The sequence below is a fragment of the Eurytemora carolleeae genome, unplaced genomic scaffold, assembly GCF_000591075.1.
Source record: "Eurytemora carolleeae unplaced genomic scaffold, Eaff_2.0 scaffold1012, whole genome shotgun sequence".
NCBI lineage: Eukaryota > Metazoa > Arthropoda > Copepoda > Calanoida > Temoridae > Eurytemora > Eurytemora carolleeae.
Genome location: NW_019397332.1, coordinates 86,991 through 110,329, shown reverse-complemented (window position 1 = coordinate 110,329; position 23,339 = coordinate 86,991). Strand labels below are relative to the sequence as shown.

At 31.7% G+C, this 23,339-nt stretch overlaps 1 protein-coding gene across 1 annotated transcript; it reads right to left on the bottom strand.

Moving 5' to 3' along the window:
- Positions 1-841: 841 nt before the first annotated feature.
- Positions 842-23,258, bottom strand: LOC111713567 (transmembrane protein 129). The gene is made up of 16 exons (XM_023488444.1): positions 23,110-23,258; positions 22,894-23,008; positions 22,235-22,278; positions 19,064-19,118; positions 16,317-16,406; positions 14,787-14,891; positions 12,766-12,870; positions 9,309-9,405; positions 7,955-8,039; positions 7,359-7,369; positions 7,172-7,246; positions 4,421-4,463; positions 2,875-2,926; positions 2,491-2,571; positions 1,709-1,780; positions 842-1,064 (listed from the first exon to the last, which is right to left on the bottom strand). The coding sequence occupies exons 1-16, from the start codon at positions 23,174-23,176 to the stop codon at positions 1,019-1,021; spliced, it is 1,143 nt and encodes a 380-aa protein (XP_023344212.1). The 5' UTR covers positions 23,177-23,258; the 3' UTR covers positions 842-1,018.
- Positions 23,259-23,339: the final 81 nt, after the last annotated feature.

Genomic DNA, 23,339 nt, shown 5'->3' with positions numbered 1-23,339 from the left:
AGCTGTCAATTAACAGCTTCTCTTTGTTTACTTGTAAACTTGTAATTTGAAAAATGCTTGTTAAGGGTCGAATTATTATCAAAAAAGTCGTCTTCATTATACTGATAAAATGGCCGACCACTATACTAGAAAAAAGTGAAATTACAAAGAAGAGAAAAACTAAACATAAAATGATAAGTGCGAAATTTAATTAAATAGTGGCAACGAAATTTCAAGAGGCAGTCCACGTGAAAAATCGTAGTTCCAGATTCAAAACGGTATAAAAGTGACATGGGCTGAAAACTTCAGAATAAGATATGCTTAATCCCAGTTACTTAACCTGAGTATCCAATTGACACACTTTTTATTTTCTTCTTAAACCGTTCTTTCTTGGATATAGTAGAGAAAAATCAAAAACCGGTTTTTCTAAATTAGAGAGTTTCCCCCATTTCTGTATATAATCTTAAATGGCGTGCAAAATTTCAAATTTATCGGCTTCATATATGCAACTCTGATTGGTTGAATTTTATACACTTTTCAGGATACAAGTATAAGATTAGGTTAGTCTCGATATTAAGAAAAAGAGAGGATTAAGCATTAATCAACAGTTTCGGCTAGTTCCGTCTCGCTGCCATAAACTGTAATTTCAATTAATGTTAATTATAAATATCCATTTTTACATGTATAGTTTGTGGCTAAATATATAATTTGATTTGATTTGATTTGATTTGATTAATCTCAATATCCACCATTCTAAAGTTTTCAGCTCTGAAGATTAAGAAATAGAGGAGATCAAGTATTGATTTCGATATCCACCAATCTAAAGATTTCAGCTCTTGGTATTTTTTGTTCAGATATATACGAAAATTGGTAAGTGTTCAGAATTTGTATCTTTTTAAAAGTGAAAAACGACATATATTCCATATTTAAAATTCAACAATGGTTTAACTGGGTACATTTGTGAATAAGACATGAATCCCTTTACAAGCTTATCCTCCCATATAAGCCCACTTAACCTCTGTAAAGGGACAATTTCTGATTATCCTGGAGTTATTAGGCTCACATCTAACATACAAAACATACTCCTGAAACAAACAAATTAACGTAATTTCAATGGTGTAACCTTCCACATTAAGGTTTTAAGGTTACCGTTTTTAATTGGGCATCTTTGCATGGAGGGTTATTTGAAAATATGCTTACAGTCCTTTTAGATGTTGTATAAATGCTGGGTAAGAGAAAGACAGAGAAAAAAATCTTTAATTTTCGCGAGATGGATTCGCAAAGTGAGTCCTCTTTGTGTCTGACACAGGTTTCTACAAGCTAACAGAGTTTGAGATTTAAACTCGATAAAACCCGTATAACTCAAACTTCTTGATTATGAGGAACTTAACATAGCCATAAAATTTTACTAGCGTTAAGCACTGAGCCTTATTGAACAGTATTTAAATCATATGAGAAATTTAAAAGGATCGAGATTTTTTATCAATTTTAAAAATTAAAAGTTTGCTATTTATAAACTATCAAATATAATAATAATTATAACATTAATAACAAAAAACAACAAACAAAACAAACAACACACAAACACAAAAACAAACACAAAAAAAAAAAATAAAACAAAAAAATAACAATAACCATAACCATAACCATCACCATAAGACATAACAATACCGATAACAATAACAATAATAATAACAATAACAATAATATTAATCTATATCTAACTAACCTGCAGGTGGGGCAGGGACACCTAGCCCCCAGCCATGTTTCTGGTTTACTCTGATCCTGTCTGGACGCCCACCTAAATATTTATTATTATTATTTAAACAATGAGATATAAAGTATTCATATAAACTGTTTAGTATAAAAAGATGCCAAAACTAAGGGCTCAAATTTGGGGGAGAATTGTTTTTTATATCATATATAAATTATTTTTAAAAAAACGCTTTTACTAATTTACAACAGATGTTAAAATGTATAGCCAGTAGCCAGTCTTTTCTGGATCTCGAAAGAAGAATATTAAAAGTACAAGCAGGCCTTACCTACATTTGAGGGAAAAAAATTCAAACTTTGAAGATTTCTTATAAACAAATTTCAAGAAAAAAATAGATCACGTTTTTAAATAAAATATGCGATCTGGCGTTGCCTGTGTGAAACTTCAAAATCCTCAAAAATACAGCAGAAAAAGACCTCCTGTGCCGAAACGGTCAATCTTAGGGAAAAGGCCCGGAACATACAGTGGTGGGCGTTTATATCAATACAATGAAGACGACTTTTTATTTAATTTTTGATTTATAACAAGCTTTTATAAATTACAATTTTACAAGTTAACAAAGAGAAGCTGTTAAATAACAGCTTCTCTCTGTGTCCGTATTTATGGGTATCCATTCTGTTCGAAAGCTTGAAATAAATAAAAATTTAAATCTAAAGTCGTCTTCATTATATTGATATATTCGACGAAGACTCTACATACACACATAAAATGTTAAAAGTATAAAAAATAAAGCTCACCATTTGCCGAGACAGTCAATACACCACATAGGTCTACAGTAACAGTTAACACATCTATCCTCTACCCCCTCTCCAGCACTACTGCAATATATAAATATGTTTTACAACATTTTAGACAGAATTTTAACGGTCGTCATGCCGTTGCTCTGTTCAATTATTTTTTTTAGTAATTAATAAACAAAAGCATAACTGATCGTTTTAAAATTGTCATGTGAAAGGACGTAATTAATTAACCATTTTACAAACTATAATAATTAGGATATCTTACGGATTAGTGATCAAATAAAGGTTTAAAGGATACCGTTGCAACTCGGGACTAGCATCTATTCAATTGAAATTCGCATAAACGTTTATACGGATAGAAGGGTGACAATTCTTCTATACCTGCTTTCACAGATCCTGTTGAGCTTTACATTAGCAGTCTCCACCATACAACCTGTACAGTGTACAGTTTACAGGATACAGTGTACAGTTTACAGGATACAGTGTAGAGTATACAGGGTACACTGTACATTGTACAGTGTAAAGTGTACAGTGTACACTGTACAGGGTACAGCATACACTGTACTTAATTTGATTTCTAGAGTACAGTTTATAAGGTACAGCATACACAGTATTTAATTTGATTTCTAGAGTAGTTTACAGGGTAAAGTTTAAACTGTATTTGTACTTAATTAAATTTCTAAAATACAGTGTACAGGGCACAACTAACACTGTACTTAATTTAGTTTCTAGAGTACAATTTAAAAAATACACCATACCCTGTACAATTTGATTTCTAGAGTACAATTTACAAAATGCACCATACCATGTACAATTTGATTTCTAGAGTACAATTTACAAAATGCACCATACCCTGTACAATTTGATTTCTGGAGTACAATTTACAGAATACACCATTCACTGTACTTTATTTGATTTCTAGAGTACAGTTTACGGGTGCAGCAGTGTACGTTTGTTGAACATAAACCCGTATCTTACTGCACCCGAGCGTAATGTCGTCTTCCAATCCTTCATTTTTGTATTAGGTCAGGTATAAATCAAAGTGTACTCCATATTTTTTTTTCATTACTAACTCTATAGTTTTGTAGGTTTGAAATATATTCATCTTTTTTGCAACTACGAGTTTCTCTTGTACCCTAGGAGTTCATCGAACAAGCGATCGTCTGTGATTATTATGTTTTACAGTTTACAGGGAACAACACTGTTGTACTGCATTTCTAATTTACAATATACTGGTTACAGCTTATACTTTACTGTAAATGGTTTGGGTTTCTAGTGTACTGTGTACAGGGTACATATTCACTATTATACAGATCTAAGGGTTCTTGTTTACACTAGACACTTTACAGTTTATGGATACAGAATATGTACTATCTATGATCTCTGGTTAAAACTAGTTTACAGGGTACAGCACTGTACTGTTAAGGGCGTCCAATGTACAATGGACAGTGTACAGTTACCAAAGTAAAAAAAGGTTATTATTCTAATTGAAAATGCTCTTCCTTAAGGGTATAGAATATGTACTATCTATGATCTCTGGTTAAAACTAGTTTAAAGGGTAGAGCACTGTACAGTTAAGGGCGTCCAATGTAAAATAAGGTTATTATCCTTATTGAAAATGCTCTTCCTTAAGGGGACTGCACGTGGAATTTTAAGTGTCCCTCCATTTACAGAGTGGCATGCCCGATTCATACATAAGGTACCTTTTCTGATCATCGATCATCGATCATCGATCATCGATCATCGATCATCTGACAGAGATATCCCTATTATTTTAGCTATCAAATTGAGTGGCGAGAAACTCGAATGTACATTTAAAATATAGGGTGCCGATGTGAATTGGACATGCTACAAATGGAGGGAAACTTAAAATTTTGTCTACAGTCACTTTAACAATTTATTTCTTTAGTGATATTTCCCTTATTACCTATACATGATTCTAATTCATCTGCAACTGATACCTTATCATTCTATAATAAAAAGAATAATCTAAATCAAAATATTTACTTCAATCATAGGTTACATAATATCATAGATTATAACAGATAGAACACTAGATGTCGTCTTTTCAAGATTTAGGGAGTTTTCCGTTCACAATGACCCTGAGGTAGACGCCCAAAGAAGTTACGCGCACGTTTCGTAGAATTAGAAGACAGAGAGAGAGCCTGTTTGTTCTACGCCGCATGCGCGTAACCCAGGGTTCCTCCCACAGCAAATTTCAGTCAGTTTACCTGACCCAACTGACCTGCCAATCGAAATTTTTGGGCAAAAATCTGCCAATTTAGGAAAAAAGCCAATTTAGATAACTAATCTGCCAATTTTGGGGAAAAGCTACTAATTAACGCATAAAATATGCCACAAACATAAACTTAATGCATAAAATTTGCCACAAAAGTTATGAATGAGCTTTAAATCTGCCACAAACATAATCGTAATGCAAAAAATCTGCCACAAAAATTATGAATGAGCTTTAAATCTGCCACAAACATAATCGTAATGCAAAAAATCTGCCATAAAAATGATGAATGAGCTTTAAATCTGCCACAAACATAATCATAATGCATGAAATCTGCCGCAAAAATTATGAATGAGCTTTAAATCTACCACAAACATAATCTTAATGCGTAAAATCTGCCACAAAAATTATGAATGATCTTTAATCTGCCACAAACATAACCTTAATTCATGAAATCTGCCATAAAAATTATGAATGAGCTTTAAATCTGCCACAAACATAATCATAATGCATGAAATCTGCCGCAAAAATTATGAATAAACTTAAAATCTGCCACAAACATAATCTTAATGCGTAAAATCTGCCACAAAAATTATGAATGATCTTTAATCTGCCACAAACATAACCTTAATGCATGAAATCTGCCACACAAATTATGAATGAGCTTTAAATCGGCCACAAACATCATCGCTATGCATGAAATCTGCCACAAAAATTATTAACAAGCTTTAAATCTGCCACAAACATAATCTAAATTCATAAAATCAGCCACAAAAATAATGAATGAGCTTTAAATCTGCCACAAACATAAACTTAAAGCATGAAATCTGCCACAAAAATAATGAATGAGCTAAAAAAATGGCACAAAATAATGTTAACACATAACCTATGCCCCTAGTTTTCACTGAAAGTATTCAGATACATGAAATCTGCCACAAAAAATCATCAATAAGCGTAAAATCTGCCAAAAAAAATGTTAACACATAAGAAATTATTTAGAAAGTTATACCCTGACACACCTCTATCTAAACCAAAAAAAATTGCCACACATGCAATTGAAGCTTAGAAACTTAAATCCTAAATGCATATAATCTGCCACAAAAATTTATTAACAAGCTTAAAATCGGCCACAAAATTGTTTTAGCACAAAAAAATGCCACAATTGCTATACCAGCTGACACATGCAATCAAAGCTTAGCACTTATGCCACCTTTCATTTTTCGCGAACATTCCCTTTAAATATTTGGGTGGGGAGTGGGGGCGGTGGATTATCTAATGATTCCCTCCCCACCATCATGCAGCTGTAAAACCAGTTGCTTGTAGGTCGGATGTGTAGTTTAGCGGATTTGACGTAAATCAGAAGTTGAGTATAGCTATTGTAAAATTTAATTGAAAATAAATTATTAAAGTTAAAAAGAAGTTGAGTATATCATACGCCATCAGTTCTGCTAAGGGTGAACGCACAAAAAGTGTAAATCTGAGGCCTTTTCTGTTATTGGTTAAAGTTTTCGCGGGATGTGTGTAAATTCTGTCGCTTGGTTAAATTAAGCGTCACACATGTATTCCCGCTTTTCAAAAGCTAATCTGTGCACATACATGACTTCAAAAAGAAATCTTAAACAATAAAATATAAAAAACCCAAAGTTTCATGAAAAATAGTAATGAATATCTTATATTAGGGACCTGGTTATTGACCTTTTTACAACACCAAAACGCTCTGTTCTGCTAACAAAATCACAAAAATTTCTTTGCTGTGTGTAAATTCTGCCACTTTTTAAAAAATCTACCACTTTTGCTTTTATCCTGACCTGCCACAAAAAACCTGGGAGGAACCCTGGCGTAACCCTAAGGTAATCTGCCTTAGGCTTATTATGAACGAAAAATCTTGAAAAGACGACATGAAGTGTTCAATCTGTTCTTGTTTATTAATCTATAAAATATAAAGTTAATGATATATCAACCAAATCTAAAATCTAAAAATTTAAAGGACAGTAAAATATGGATAAAACTAATACAGAATTAATTTTAATATCTAGATATTAAACCAATATTTGTTTAAAAATAAAACGCTTTTACGGTTGAAAATATAACAAAAAATTTGAAATTTTCGTGAATTGTCTGACAATATAAAAACAAATATATAAGCTTTGAATTTTAAATTCCAAGAAAACCATTTTTGCCAAAAAAAAACTTTTGCTTGATTAAGCCTGCACAATATAAATAGATTCTGCATTTTGTCAACAAATGAAAAAAACTATTCTCACTAATTTGAAGAAAAAATATATTGAATATTGTTTTACGTATCATTTATCTTCTCAAGAATCTTTTTTTAATATCGTATTTCTACACACAGTCCTCCCTAATAATAATGTCATTAATTATTAAGTCTTCCTTCAGCCATTAGATACAAAATTAGTTTTAATGTCGTCTTTCCATAATCACCTGGGCTACTTGTTCCTTGAAAACATCTAAAAATCGTTCACTAACTGTTTTGTAAATTGTGATACTTTTGATATTCTGGAGGTCGAAAAAAATTAATAAAAAATATATTTCGAAAACTTAAAATTCAAATTTCAATTTCGGTTGAAGAAAAAGAGCATTAATTTTTTTAAAATAATTTTTTTTCTTCCTGAATTGATTCTAAAATAATCAAAATATAAGTTTCGTTAAGAATGCATTTTGTTCCGTCTTTTTGTTATCCAAACAGAAACAAACCATGAACTTTACTAAAGGTACACAAGGGCGTACAAAGAAATAAATCTGGGGGGGGGGGGAATTTTAACTGTAAATTCAAAACATTGGCTTCTTGGATACTTTAACGCCATTTGCCTTGCAAGTACTATACTTAATCTTTCCTTCAAATAAAACTAGCAGAAAAAAACAGCAAACTAATTTCTTCAGTTTCAGATTTGAAAAGTATTAAAGCTCTGAGTTTAAGGGGGTTTACAGGACTAGGGAGACACTACCCCTTGCCCCCCCCCCCCCGTGTGCGCCCTTGAATGTACACATTAAGCAAAATTTGAAATGCAACAGACAGTATGCAGTTTGTGATGTACTCGTGGGTGTACCAAAAGAAACAGAAAAATATGGACCTGATTTGGACCATGACGAACTCAAGTAATGTTATGTTATTTTAGTAAAACACCTAATGCAGACAAGTGAAACAAAGTAATACGTTTATATCATTTAAACTTATATTTATAAAAACTTAATTTTGATATATTCCTGTAAGTTTGTCTTGAAGATTTTGATATTCCAGGGAATTCAACCGGAACCGAAAACTAGAAATTCCGGGCTTCCGGCTTTGAACCTAAAATTGTACAATATGCATTTTTAATAAGAAGATGCAGTGCTTTTAATTCAAGAAATGTTACCTTCCTGGATCCAGATCCGTAAAATAAACAAAGAAAAAATAATTTTTGAAGTAGAAATTCAAATGTTAGTTGAACGATTATATTGTGTAGATCGAGATCAATGCTTGACCATCATTTTTTGTTAATCTGCAGATTAATTTAATCTTTATTTTATAACCCGCATAGTAATCTTACCCAGTCGGATCAGGGTTTTAAGTAAGCTTTGATCAGGGTTTTAAGGGAGCTTTGATCAGGGTTTTAAGGGAGCTTTGATCAGAGGAGAAATTAATGAAATTGAGAGATTAAAAGATTAATGCTCAAATTAAAAGTGCCCACATTTGATATCGAGATCAAGAGATCAGAATTATGAGTATTGAAAACAAAAATTCCAGCTCTGGAAAGTGGAGCAAAAACTTTCCTAAATTCATAATTTTATAATTTTGATTGTACTGTCGTGAATTGTTATTGGTATTTTTCAAGGAAAATTGTTCCCTTAAGATAATTAAGAATCTTAAATCTTTAATAACAATTAATTTACATCTTGTGTGATTATAAAAACAATTGTCATAGGACAAGAACTGAAGAGGGTTCACCCAGAGCGAAATATATTTTCAATCAAATATGAAACTAACATCTACACTATTAACTCATAAGGATAGATCCATTACCAACACACAATTTTCAATATTCATGGCATTTCCAAAATGTTATCTTGATTGATTCTTTTTACCCAAAAATTCATTTTTTCCCTCAAATTCAGTGAATCAAATCCAAAATAAACTATCCGAACATCTGGAGAAAATAAAAGATTTTCAGAAAGAAGGGAGGAACCCCAGGGGGGGGGGTGATGATTCTTTAAATATATATATATATATGTATATATAAATAAATTAAAAATTAACTCTTGCAAAACTTTTAAAGTTGCTTCCCCTCTTGTTTGCAAAGATAAACAAATATGAAAAATAAAAATCTTAAAATAAAGTTGAATTGGGACACTTTATTTTACTTCAGGCTTCTAAGGATTTGAATGTATTAGATTGAACTCTTTGAAAAAGTGTGTTAGATCTGCCAGTATTCTGCAACCAAGCCCACCCCACCCTAGGGATGGATCGTTTTCACTTTTTTGAAAAACGATCGTTTCGTCTACAAAATCAAAAAAATTTTATCCTATATTGACAGAATTTAGAATTCAACCAATCAACCAACCAACCAACCAACCTATTTACCTCAATATGTAAGAACTGAGTCCCCCCTAGTTCTCCCTCAGTAGATATGTTGTGGTTGTCGTAGTTAAGAAGCTTTAAACTAGAATCCGACTGATGGCTAAACAAAATAGAAATGAAAACAACAATTGCATCTCCTTTTATATTTATATACTTTGCAAATATCATTTCATGTGATCATTCATTCATGGCGTGACACACAACTGTACCCTGGCAAGATTTCTTTAAACTTAAGACATAAACATATTTATTCATTTTAAAATGTTTAACTATTATTTGTGGCGTTTCTAGTGACTAATGAAATTGTCAGAATTAAACTAAATATTCCAGAGCCCGCGATTTAAAAAATTCGGGAAAATACGGCTCGGGTCTAAGCTGTCGTTGGGCCTTATTTACGGCTTGAGCTTTCGGATTCAAGCTGCATCTTATTTTCCACAGAGTTGAGTTTAAAAAGCCGGTTTAATTTTCTATTTGGCAGATTTTGATAGTCATTCCAGGTTTTATGAGAATAAGATTCAACATTAAGCCTTATTCTCCACTAAAACCAACCAAGGTCGGTTTTATTTTCAATGGGCCTAACTCCTTAAGTCGAGCCGAAGATCTTGCAGCTGTCAACAACGTGACACTAGCTGTCGTCAGAGTTGGGTCGAAGATCGGGTCTTAAAGCCGGGTTTAAGGAATTACGGCTCGAGCCGAAATTTTTAAATCGCGGGCTCAGAATACTTATTAGATAATAAGATTATGGTACCGTTTTGAATCAGACATGCCCATCCTTAAATAAAGGGTCATCAAAAATTAAGGGTGGAACCAAATTTAGCGCATTTTTGACAATAATGTTCAGATCATTTTGAATTTTCTAGTTTATTTTCCAAAGTGAAAAGGTTGTTCAATAAGACTCAATCGAAAACAAATTTAATGGTCCAATTATTCTTGCAGAAAGAAATGATCACAAATAAAGGAATTCTATGGATCTTTGATATCTAAACTAGATCCATTCATAAACCTCCAAAAACATGTTTTCAGCTTCAACTTTATTATACAAAACATTGATCGGCGATTTTATCAATACAATGATGGCGGCTTTTTATAAATTTTTACAAGTAAACAAAGAGAAGCTGTTAATTGTTTACTTGTTTGTATCTATGATGTTTACAAGATTGGTAAAAAGTCGAATATATATATATATATATATATATACGACAACTGTAGAAAAATATTGAACAATTAATATTTTTATAAAGATAATTGGTCTCTATATCACATTATTAAAAACACTATATGTAACACCTATATAGAATATCAATTATACCAATATTATACAATATATCTAGAATATACTATATAAGAACAATGCAGGAGGATAATCAATATAATGAAAGCATTTACTTAATTTATTGCATGTATTGTAAAGTCCTCAGATGGAATTTAAAGAATTTGAGCCGCGGTTTAAATCCGCCAAAACTCGGTTTAAATTAAGCACCGGCTTAAATCTTGTAACATTTGATACAATTTTAAGTGGAACCAACCATACTTAAACCGCGGCTTAAAACCGCAACTCAAATTCTTTAAATTTGGCCACTGGTTGTATATATTAATACAATGAAAATGAATTTTTATTTCTACCAAGATATCAAATAGCATGGATAAAAAAATGACAACATATTCAATCAACGAGGGGAGGAAGGTCAACCACAATAATTTTTCGTCCGAGCCACATTCTCCTCATTTTCTCGTCCGAGCCACCTCGAAATCCTTGTCCTTTCAATATTTTTTTTAAGTGTCTAATCCTTCCAGATCAAAACATTTTTTAAGAATCAAGCCACGTTAGGGCATAAATGAAATATCAAATTTTGTAAATCGAAAAAAGTTTTAATTGAATTAAAGATTTCAAGTTTAATGTCTTTAAAAATATTTACTTTTTTTACTCGCATTTTCAGATATTCTGGTGTAGAATGCCGCAAATAATTCCAAGTTTAAGGAACTTCAATATTTTTTCTTAATTATAGTGAAAAGCCTAGAATTTTTATATAATAATATATATAAAATTATAGGCAAAGGTATGCCGAATATTTTGCTTTTTATTTAATATCACGAAGGTTAGTCATAACGGAGGCAGATGAGATTTAAGTTTTACCTAAATAAAGTTTGACATCATTCTCAGGGGTTTGAAGATTCCAACATGATATGATCATTGCAGTACTTTAATCCATCCGTATTTTATGCCCTAACGTTGCCAGATTTTTAAAAAATAGTTTTATCTTTAAGAATTGTAAACTTATTAACACAAAATAATTGAAGGACGAGGATTCCGAGGTGGCTCGGACGAAAAAATGAGGAGAATGTGGCTCGGACGAGAATTTGTTGTGGCAGGCCTTCATCCCCTCAATGAACAGCTTTTCGTTTCTTTTCAGTAAACTTATTATTTTGAAAAAACCTTTTTATAAATCAAAATTAAAATAGAAGAAGTTGTCCTAATTGTATCAATATAAACGCCAACCACTGTATAAAGAGAGGCTGTTGTTTAAAGCTGTCTGCTTTTTTACCATGCTGTTTGAAAGCTGCGCCTTGTACAAATAAAGAAGTCGTCTTCAATGTATTAATACATTCGACGAGCACTGTGCAATACATGCAAGTTATAAATAAGTAAATTTTAAAAAGTTAAGTAAAATAAAGTAAGTTAAAAATTTGAAATCTGAAAAGTATGATTTTCATTCAGGATAAATCACATTTAAAATATAAAAAATTATAATTTTTTACAGGAAAAAATTATACTGTCAATATAGTTTAGACAGCGTTATAGGGTTAACCGCTTTTGTAGGTTTGCAAAACCTATAATAAGTCTTTTTAAATTGTTTATGGGACCAGAGTTAATGAATAGCGAGACATAGTTGAACCCGTTCTCATCATTTTGACCCTGCACATAAGAAAAGCGGTTCAACTACGTTTACGTGGTTCAACTATGTCTCTCAAGTCATTAAATCTGGTCCTAGGTTTTTCTAAAATGATCTTTAATAGCATGGTTAATCATTTATGTCAAATCAAATTGGAAATATCTATAACTAATGTTTTTAAGGGAAAAAAAATGCTAAAATGTCCCACTTACTTGGTATGAAAGGACAAGGGACCAACCTGATATAAAGGGACCAGGGACCAACCTGATATGAAGGGACCAGGGACCAACCTGATATGAAAGGACAAGGGACCAACCTGATATGAAGAGACCAGAGACCAACCTGAAGGGACCAGGGACCTGAAGGGACCAGAGACCAACCTGATATGAAGGGACCAGGGACCAACCTGATATGAAAGGACCAGGGACCAGGGACCAACCTGATATGAAGGGACCAGGGACCAACCTGATATGAAGGGACCAGGGACCAACCTGATATGAAGGGACAAGGGACCAACCTGATATGAAGGGACCAGAGAACAACCTGATATGAAGGGACCAGGGACCAACCTTATATGAAGGGACCAGGGCCAGGGCCCAAGGAGAAGAATCCAGTTGTCCGTCACAACCAACCTCTCCAGGGGGTTCAACGACAGGGAGATCTTATCTATCCGTCTGGAAAAAAATTAAAAATTTAAAATTAATCAACTTCTTCTCATGGGTATATATATATTTTAATAAATTAACACCCCTCCACCACTACCCCGATCAGGGAGAAGTTGAAGGTAAAATGATCTTTGGAAAATTGAAGATAAAAATAAAAAATTGGAAACTGACAAGTTCCTTCACTTTTTTAAATTTGTTTTCCAAAAATTCATCCATTTATTTTATACCCTGAAAATCCTTATTTTGATGAATTTAGTTTAAAAACACTCAACACACTTGGAGAAAAAAATGATTTTAGAAGAGGAATGCTTTTTTAACAAAATATAAGTATAAAGAAAAATTAAAAGTTTTTCTAAATGATTAATAAGGGGGGATGGGTGCCGAGCAAGGGGGGGATAATTTCAGTAAATTACACGAAAACCCCGGAATCGAGATTGAAAAGTGCAAAAAGTTAATTTTGTAGCTCAATTCAAATCCTCTATCCGTATTATCCTTTCACGTGAAAGTTCTTCTTAAAGGGACTGTAAGCATAATTTTAATTGACCCTACAAGCAAAGATGGAAATGTCCGCTTAACAACGGTTACCTTGAAAGCTATTTCTCTGGTGAAGTATGAATTAGATATCAGTGATTTTGTTTCTCTAAACTGTTTATTTTCATTTGTGGGTTCTCTGTGATAGTGACTTCCACATTCCTTCTTTTTAAGAAGCAATAGATTAACTCACAGAAAAAAAAAACACTTTTTGAGTTAGAAAAACGATAGTATCTTTCACATTTTTGATCGGATAAAGAAACCGTTGTAAATCGGACATTGTCATCTTTGTATGAAGGGTCAGCTGAAATTACGCTTACAGTCCCTTTAAAGAACCTAATTTTCCACAAGGGTAGATGTGCAAAATGTAATCTTCCTGTAAAGGAAAATAAACACAGTTTCTTTAGAATAAAAAATATTATCTCAAAACCTTTTTCAGAAAACTTATTAAAGGAACAGTTCTTGTAATTTCAAGCAACCCTTAACTTAAAGAGGGAGATGACTGATTCACCCTTTAAACCTTTATCTGATCAAAATATGAAAGATATCGTCCCTTTTATAGATTTAACATTCTTACTGACAGTTTCCTGCATTGTTTCAGCAAGTAAAAATCCGCAAGTCACATGCGTTGAAAAATAATCGATGACTACTGTTTGTAATATCTGAATGATTTGTTTGGAATTAAATTGATTTGTTTCACGATCCGAGTTGAACGTTGCATCTTTCTGAATTTGTATGGACACTATGTTCTTCGGTATTAGTCGTTTTTAACAATTTTCTCCTTATTGACTCAACAGATAAAAGTAAAATTAGTATCGATCAAAAGCGCTTTTTATCGCATTAAGCTTATACCCATTTCATTTATCGCGAACACTCCCTTTAAGAGAAGGGTGCACAGTGGCAACAATATCTAAGACAAAATTAAAGAGATTCGAGAAAGAAAGAAAAAAGAAAAAACGAATTAAATTTTTTTTGAATAAAAATATGTTAAAAATTCCTATTTTACAAATTTAAGAAGTTAAGCAGACACCTTCTGAAATTACTTATTCTTATGTGAAAGGATGGGTTTTTAATCATTTCTAGCAACTTTAATTAACTTTGTATATTTCCTTTTTCTTCATAAAACAAACTTTCGCCTTTTCGTGCGGGTAAACTTTTTATCAAAGTTTTAGCTTTTCAGTCGGGTCTCCAAGCAATATATATTCAAAACCATTTTCAACTGCTTGATGACAGTATATAAGAAAAAAAAATAGGTTTATGTAATTGCTTTTTTGTTATATATGAACATGTTTCTCCTAAGGGAAACCCTTAAACAAGGTAAATTAATTGACTCATTAAATAAGTCATTAGTTTATAAATTAAATAATCACTTAATGATAATTGATTCTATATACCTAAACTCAGTGTTAAGATCTTTAGATAAAGATTTCCAGTCCTCTGAATATATTCTCATTTTCTTTACTAGAGGGTGATCCTTCCAACCAGTTGTATACCAATACCTAGTGTACAATTTCAAGGTTAAAGGAACGTAATTTCAAGTGACCTTTCATGCTAAATAAGCTTTGTCTTTTCAAGTATGAATTAGATATCCATGCTTTTGTTTCTTTAAATTTTTCATTTTATTTGCAGTTTCTCTGTGAAAGTGACTGGCGCATTTCTTGCTTTTAAGAAACACATGGAAAAATTATCAGAATTAAATACTTTTCGAGTCAGAAAAACATCAATTTCTTCCACATTATTGATTAGATTAAGGTTACAGGAGTACTGTTGTAAATATTTGGATGGAGGGTCACTTTACGCTTACAGTTCCTTTAAGTAAAGTGCTTATCTTATCGTAAAGGGACTGTCCACGAAATCTGCAAGCGAACATATCCATGAACAGAGTGGCATATTCTATTCACAACGACGCCCTGTAAACCTCTATCCTGCATAAGTCTGCAATACAGCATTAATCTGCAAGTCCCTTTCACAGAAAAAATTGAAAATAATCAATTTTCAGCAAGAAAAACAAGAATCTATCAAACTTACTAAATTAGACAACGGGTTTAAAGACATGGAACTCTAAAGTGGAAGATCACTTTAAATATCATAAAAATTCAAGGTAACACCCTCTTTCATCTTAACCTAAATCGACAACACGAGGTTCACAAAAATTTTCTAATTTCTAATGTCAAGAAGTCTGATATGTCGTAAAATTCTCCATTCTAGAACTGAATTTGAGGAAATTAGTACTCCATGAAAATACTAGATTTATCTGTTATTAACTTTCCGTGGATTTTTAAAATTACTAAAAAACAATTATTAATTTAAAAATTAAAATTAAAAAATTGAATTTTGGGAAAACATTTTTTTAACCTAAAGCCACCCCTTGGGTAGCAGTGGTTTTCCTAAAAAAAATGCAGCCAATTTGTGTCGAGCCGTTTGGCCAGCTATTGCTAACATTTAAAATATTTGAGCGAAGAGCTTAATTAAATAGAATAAAACCTAAATCGTTACATAACTCGTGAAATATTAGAATGACAACATTTACTAGAATCGTTGAAACGCTGAGGTATATCATAATAACAAAACACCATTCGTTAATGGCATTGTTAATGGGATTTTTATTGGTACTATAATTGCCTCCCCCCTCTCCCTTTAAATAATCATTCCCCCCCACCCCCCCGAAGTTTTTTTAAGGGTTTTATTCAATGATTGAAGAAAATAAATAATTTTTAAGGGAATTAAATGAAATTTTGAGGAAAACTTATCAAAAGGATGAAAAAGGTTGCCTTTTTATGGACAATTTTCCCCCTTTTTTCAACAATCATTCCCCGCCCCTGTTTTGGAATTAAAAACCTTGAATAGTTTATCTTTTTCATAGTGTTAAACGTCGAAAATCATTATCAAATAACGCATATTTTGTTAAATATAATAATGCCTACCAAACAAGAGAAAGTAGAGCAGCTGGAATAAGAACAGAAACAACCAAACCGTTTAGCATCTGGGGCCAGGCTCTCCAAAATAGAGTCATACTAAATAAAAGCAATTATTCATATTTAAAAAAATTATATTTTTTCAAAGATAATATAGTAATAAACTTTGTAAGATTTAGAACACTAACATAGAAATATAAAAGAAAATGGTAAATTCGAAACACAAAATCAAAGACCTTCAAATATCTGTTCTGCAAACTTAATTCTATTCAGTTAGAATGAGAAACGTAGGCAAACAACAGTTGTACAAAAATTAAGAGATTTATAAAAAAAATTGGGTCTACTGTCCTCCAAAATAAACTGGAAAAGCATTTAACAAAAGTCTTGATAAAATTTTCAATTAAGTAGACTGTTGCTAAATATGTAAGTGACCCATCATTTAATAAGGGGAATGCTTAAAGTTTCCAATCGGAATTACTTTGCACGGAATGGTTCTTTCCGCTTGCGCTATTTCGTTGCGCGCAATTGCGCTATAATTGCGAAAAATTAAGAAATTGAATATTCACGGAATTGCGTGGAATTGCGGGATCTCTGTTGATATTAAAATAATCAAGGCCCTAGTGTCACTAGTTTAAACAGTTTTCAAATTATAAAATTTCTTTTGGTTAAGTTACTAATTAACAATTTAATATAATACACTGTTCATTTCTTAACATTGGATAAACATCAACTTTATTTTGGTTGAAATTGTAAGGTATTTTGCTACAGTGAGAACCAGAAAACTATGGTACAAAAAGACAACATCACAGTGTATTTAATATAGTTACAAGTCCAGCAAAATTAATTAGTAACTTATTAAATCACTTATCAGGTTCCATGGGTCTGCTTAAGTCTAAACTGTTGTCTTCCTATGCCAGAGTTTTCTGGTTATCATGCTGCAAATGAATATTATAAAACAAAAGATTAAGTTTAAATTCAATTTTCTTAGCATTTGAGACTGAAATGTTAGTGAAGTTCCGTTTATTTTATGCCACTAACGTTTAAATTGAATTTTTTGCTGTTAAAAGGAATTGAGCAACAATTAATTGCATTTATTGCATGCCATGGTTTGAATTGAATTCTATCAATAAATTGAAACACAAACGCAAGAAAGTTGGACGGAATTATTACGGAATTGCGCGCAAATCCACTTGCGCTGGAAACCCTAGGCATGCTCAATTCACAGTTGTACCCTTAAATCTTTATCTGATCAATTATCTGGAAGATATCGTGGTTTTTCTAGCTTGAATAAATTTCCTCCATTTTAACTTTAATGGAGAAACCACAAACAAAATCATTTTTCAATGAGAGAGTCACTATAGTAACCAGGTGCGTGCGAGAGCATTTATTTAGGGGGTGACTGTTTCCGCGTGACAGCGTACAAAAAATGTTCGTTGTGCCCCGCCCCCCTTAAAACCCCTTTTTTGAAAAAATATTGATACTTTTTTAACTATGTAAACTATTCGATCACTTACACACTTCTCATTACAAGTGTTAATAAACTATTATGTAATTTTCTGAAGTGGACTCATCAGATAATCCTCTTAATAATGTGGTGTAATCTTCAAGGGAGGAAAAACAGAGATGGAAACGTTTCTAAAAAAACATCTATATTTTCAAGTATCTCATATATACTCAGTATCTCAGGTAGTTCTAGAATATATACTCAGTATCTCAGGTAGTTCTAGAATATATACTCAGTATCTCAGGTAGTTCTAGAAAATATACTCAATATCTCAGATAGTTCTAGAATATATACTCTGTATCTCAAGTAGTTCTAGAATATATACCCAAGTATCTCAGGTAGTTCTAGAATATATACCCAAGTATCTAAGGTAGTTCTAGAATATATACCCAAGTATCTCAGGTAGTTCTAGAATATATTCTCAGTATCTCAGGTAGTTCTAGAATATATACTCAAGTATCTCAGGTATCTAGATAATTCTTGAATAAATATCAAATTTTTAATATTACTAAATGAGGTTATTAAAAATAATCTGACAACAGATGTAATCTCTGAATTTAATTTCCTTATCGAAGGAAACTTATCATGGGAAGAGAGAATTGAGTTTGAAGATGAAAGGGACTTTAGGTATAATTTTGCAAGTTCTTTTTCATATCTTGAGTTTACATATGTACACTGTACAGTCATATAGTTTAAACTAGAATACAGAGTGTCACCAAAAATTGTGGCGATAGCAATCTTAATTTTGGACCAATATTACCGATTTTAGAAATTTTTGATATCTGCTAAAAATTTCTGATTGAATTATTTTTTAACAATTTGTATAAAATAAAATATATGATTGTCGATTCAATTAAACAAGGTGCTTACACGTCTGCACACACCCTGTCATAGTTCTTGTTACACATCGTCTCATTAAATTATATGTAAACAAGAGCCTTCAATCTTTCTCGTAAAATATATTCAAGTTTGAAGTTTCAGAATTCCTCTGATGATAAATATTTTTTTTCCGAAGAACAAAATAAACAATTAATTTTTAACACTTACAAATATTAATTCTGAAAATTGAAAAATATCATACCTTCCATTCTTAAATTTGTTATTTTTTTTCTGAAGAAAACTTATTCTTTTTACAATTTAGTTAACTGCTTTTTTTAGCCACAAAACTGATCAATTTATCAATAATTCCGGAATTAATGAAATTGGTCTAATTCCCCAAAAGGATGAAATCTGAAGGGGGGGGGAGCCTTACCTTGAATAGTTACCATCTAGCTGTGTTGTTACATAACTGTAGCCAATCAAGTATCCTAAAACAAGTTTTTAAATGTTAAATATCTGAACTAAAATCTTTTAAATTTCGAAAACAAAATTTTTTAAAAAATATAATTTGTTATTCACTGTTAGATTATAAAGTTTTCATAAAATCGCTAATTTATTATTTATCCATATATATACTGAACAATATTATACAGGGTGTTTTTGACGAGCAAATTCAAAGTGTAAAGGGTGGCACAGGTTTTATAAATGTAAATATGTTGTACGAGTTTGGTAAATTAATTATTTTTTTTTTCTTTATTTCAGTTTCCACCGTCTGATATCTGCAGCATAAGAGATTGTAAGAAACATTGCTCAAATTGTGAATAATTGCAGAGCTAAACGAATGAGAATGGGCACAGTTCACCAGCGCTCCGTATTAGCGCGCGAAGCTTCCCTTTTAGAACACCAAAAATGTGTATATATATTATTTCTATCAAATTCTAAAATTTTATAAAGATTGAATCAGAGAATCACAGAAAATTTGCAAACTTGTAATAAGAAAATTTACAATTTTCAGTTCTGGTCTTATTTTTTAGGAAAAGTTGTTTTTCAGTGGCTCCTCAGGTTTCAACTGAACACGAATAGCTTCAGAATATATTAAAAGAAAGAAACTAGAGGATTTAAGGAACTTTTCCTTAAAAATTAGATCAGAACTGAAAATTGCCAATTTTAATATCACAATTTTGAAAATTTTCTGTGATTCTGTAATTCAATCTTTAAAATTTTTTTAGAATTTGATAGTAATAATATATATGCACAATTTTGCTTTTCTGAACTTTTGACTTTGAGAGAAAAAAGGTTCACGGATTTGTTTCTTGGCCATAGGAGTAGCAAAAAAATTAAAGATATCCAAAAAATATTGAAAAAACACCATACAGGAGAGTTGCACAAAAAAGGTACAATTTTGGATTGGGCGCCACTAATCACACTTTTTTTTGACTCAACCCTTTATTTATATATGTAAATATAAATCCCTGGAAGTCAAGAAGAGCACTCAATTGGATTGTCTTAAGTAATAATTAATTAACTAATTGGTTCTTGGAAAGAAAACTATTGATAGCTAAAAAAAGAAATATTCGTGGCTGACTGTATCACTTAAAATTTAGTTTTTATTTAGTTTTAATACAGAAATAAAGTCAAGTAATGATGTGGATATTTTATACATTTATTTCAAACGAAAAAATATATTTAGAACGAATTTAGTTTTAAACAGTTTTATAACTGTGTTCAGAGTAAATATAGAAAAATAGATAAGGAAAAATTTGTGAATGTCTATCAAATTTCAGTATATGCTCCTGAAGAGAGGGGGGGGGGGCTTGAAAGGTAAATGATTGATTGAAAAGGCAAAAAAACCATCGAATATTATCTATTTTAAATATTTGTTTTATGCATTTCTTATTAATATTTGATTCTAAAAAAACTATTTTATGTTTTCTTTAAGATTGTTACCTAAATCTAATTTCTATGTTTAACCAATCATTATAGATTTTTAAAAAAAATTACTGAAAACATTAAGCTTTGTGTTGTATAATTGAATCAAGTGTAATATTGCTCTTTCTCGTGCTNCCTTCAGGCTCGATGGTCTCACGCCGTTATTTATTTAATTAAGGATAAAGCTAGCTATGTCATTTTCCTAGTATTACAAGATGAAAAAGATTCCTGCATAGAATCTACATATATATATAAAGTTGTGATCTCTGTTTCTTGGTTAATTTGTTTGTATGTCACAACTCAGGAACCCGATTGGCCCCAAATTTTGATTGGGGAATTTGTTAGAACTATAGGAATGTTCTTAGCTTGGTGGAAAAAAATTAGTTGAGTGGGTTGGCTTCAATAGCGAAGGTTTAGTTTCTACGCAAAGCTGGGTGTCCAAGCTAGTTGTAAATGAATGTTTTTTATAGACATTTTTCTACACTCCTTTATCAATACACTTTAATTTGATAAATCTGTATGGATCACAGGGAGGATAATTACTTATCCTCCCTGTAAAGAGGGAGGATAAGTAATTATCCTCCCTGTAAATAGGGAGGTTTAGAACTATAGGAATGTTCTTAGCTTGGTGGAAAAAAATTGGTTGAGTGGGTTGGCTTCAAATAGCGAAGGTTCAGTTTCTACGCAAAGCTGCGTGTCCAAGCTAGTTGTAAATGAATGTTTTTTATAGACATTTTTCTACACTCCTTTATCAATACACTTCAATTTAAATATTTAATTGCAAAAAAGATTGAAAGAAAAAATAGACTTTTGCTGTTAAGTATTTATTTATTGTACAATGTACAATGTACAATGTACATCCAAATAAAATTTTTGTATAACCCCACATTTTACTTTTTTCAAATTTCCAGCGTTGCCCAGACAATTAGCATAAGTCACCCCCGGGGCACACATTGGTTCCTTCGATAAAATTCAGCCATTTTGGTCCAGTCGTTTATCCGGCTCTGGTGAAAAATAAATGAGTAAGAGCTATATTTAAAAGATAGATATATTTTAATAATACTGTTGTGTTTTTAAACTGATTTAATATCAATAGTTAGAAATCACAGACTACACAGACTACTTATCTCCTTTCACAGGGTGGGCTACGTAGGCAAGTTGACCCGGCACAACATGCTACGTTTTTACGATTGGTTTTTAGAGCGCCATCTCGGGGCCGTTTGTTGAATATAATACCCATTCAGGGGTTAAGATTTACAACTTTCAAAGAAATAATCAAATTTTAAACATGAAACATAACATTCATGAATTCAATCTTTTTTTTGAAGATTTTGTGTTTTGTATCCAAAGGATCCTAAATATCCCTGAATACAGATNAACATGCTGTGAAAAATATCGCACATTTTAGCTGATAATCGATCTCTGTAACTCTCTTATCTCTGGTAGAAATATTGAAAAGTTAGCATAAAATACGGTTTTTAACCAAATCAACCAATTCATGGTCTTTTTTGACGGGCTTACAAACTTATAGGAACTTTTTTCTCCTCTTACTCTTTCTAATCTTCATAACCAATAATCAAGGTTACTAAAAACGCCAGTTAACTCTTAAAATTGTAAAGATTAATTTTGAATTCTGATGAATTCTAGACCAAAAACTAACAACTCTGATAGTTACCGAATGGGAGTAAAGAGTGCAGTATGAAAGTACCGCAGCTTCTTCTAAAGAAAAATACATCAACTTCGGTTCCCAAACTGAGCAAATATATATATATATATATCTTTGTTTAATAAATATATATATGTATATATTTGGTTAATCGCCAAAAAAAAGAGACGATAGAATGTTGAAAAATAAATTTCTAGAATACTAAAAAATGGCAGCCAATATTTTAGGCTTGTAGATATGGCAATTATTACAGGCTAGGATGTAAACAATCATGAATGAAAACTAACGTATTTTTCTTGAATGTAATTTGTGTTTGAAGTTAAACATTTATATCTTATTGTTTGTGACATTATATCAAACTTTTTTAGTACCTATACTTTGATAAATAAAAGAAATAGACATTTGAAAAGGAATATAAGTCATAAACATAAACTGCTATGAACATACAGGGTAACCCTGAAAAGATGAGACCTAGGAGAAGACTGCAAGTACGGAATTTAAATAATTTTTTTCCAGTCGTTTCACGAGTTTAAGGACGTGAATAAAATCTCCTCCTTGTGGGTAACCCTGTTTATAACCAGGCAAATCCGACTTTTTCATAGAGAAGAAAGATTAAACATAATAAATCCTTTTAAAAATTTTAAATTAAAGTTGATGCATCTAATTTCCTGATTTGAAAGTTTACAAAATCCATCTCTTCGCTTCCAACCCAATCCTTTATACTCAGGATATTCTCCGGGCTCAGACCCAACCCTACAAACTCTTTACTCTGGTAAACAAAACCTAAACATTAAATATTCAAATACAGGGGTATTGTTTTCAAGAAAACTCCTTCCTACATTGTACAAAAATCGTATACTAGGAAATTACCAAAACGTTTATACCTATACAAAATATAAAATAGAAGAGACTGAATACAATCGTGGCCGGCGCATCGACACCTATCGACATTTTTCACTGTTCAAATTAATCTGCAGAATAATTGAAGTTGAGTTTGTTTTGATATGAGAGGACTGTACTATGCAGACGGTTTAGAATCAGCTGTTGCGACAATACCGCTACGTGTTACATGACGTCACAGACAGTAAGGCGATGGTGTATCTTTCGACCTACG

Excerpts from the sequence above, each read along its gene's own strand:
- LOC111713567 (XM_023488444.1), bottom strand. The coding sequence starts at position 23,176 with ATGTCGATAGGTGTCGATGCGCCGGCCACGATTGTATTCAGTCTCTTC. Across the intron at positions 22,279-22,893 it reads TTTGTAAACTTTCAAATCAG|AAGAAGCTGCGGTACTTTCA; the intron begins GAAATTAGATGC and ends ATTTTTCTTTAG. Across the intron at positions 16,407-19,063 it reads CTAGATGGTAACTATTCAAG|TATGACTCTATTTTGGAGAG; the intron begins GTAAGGCTCCCC and ends GCTTTTATTTAG.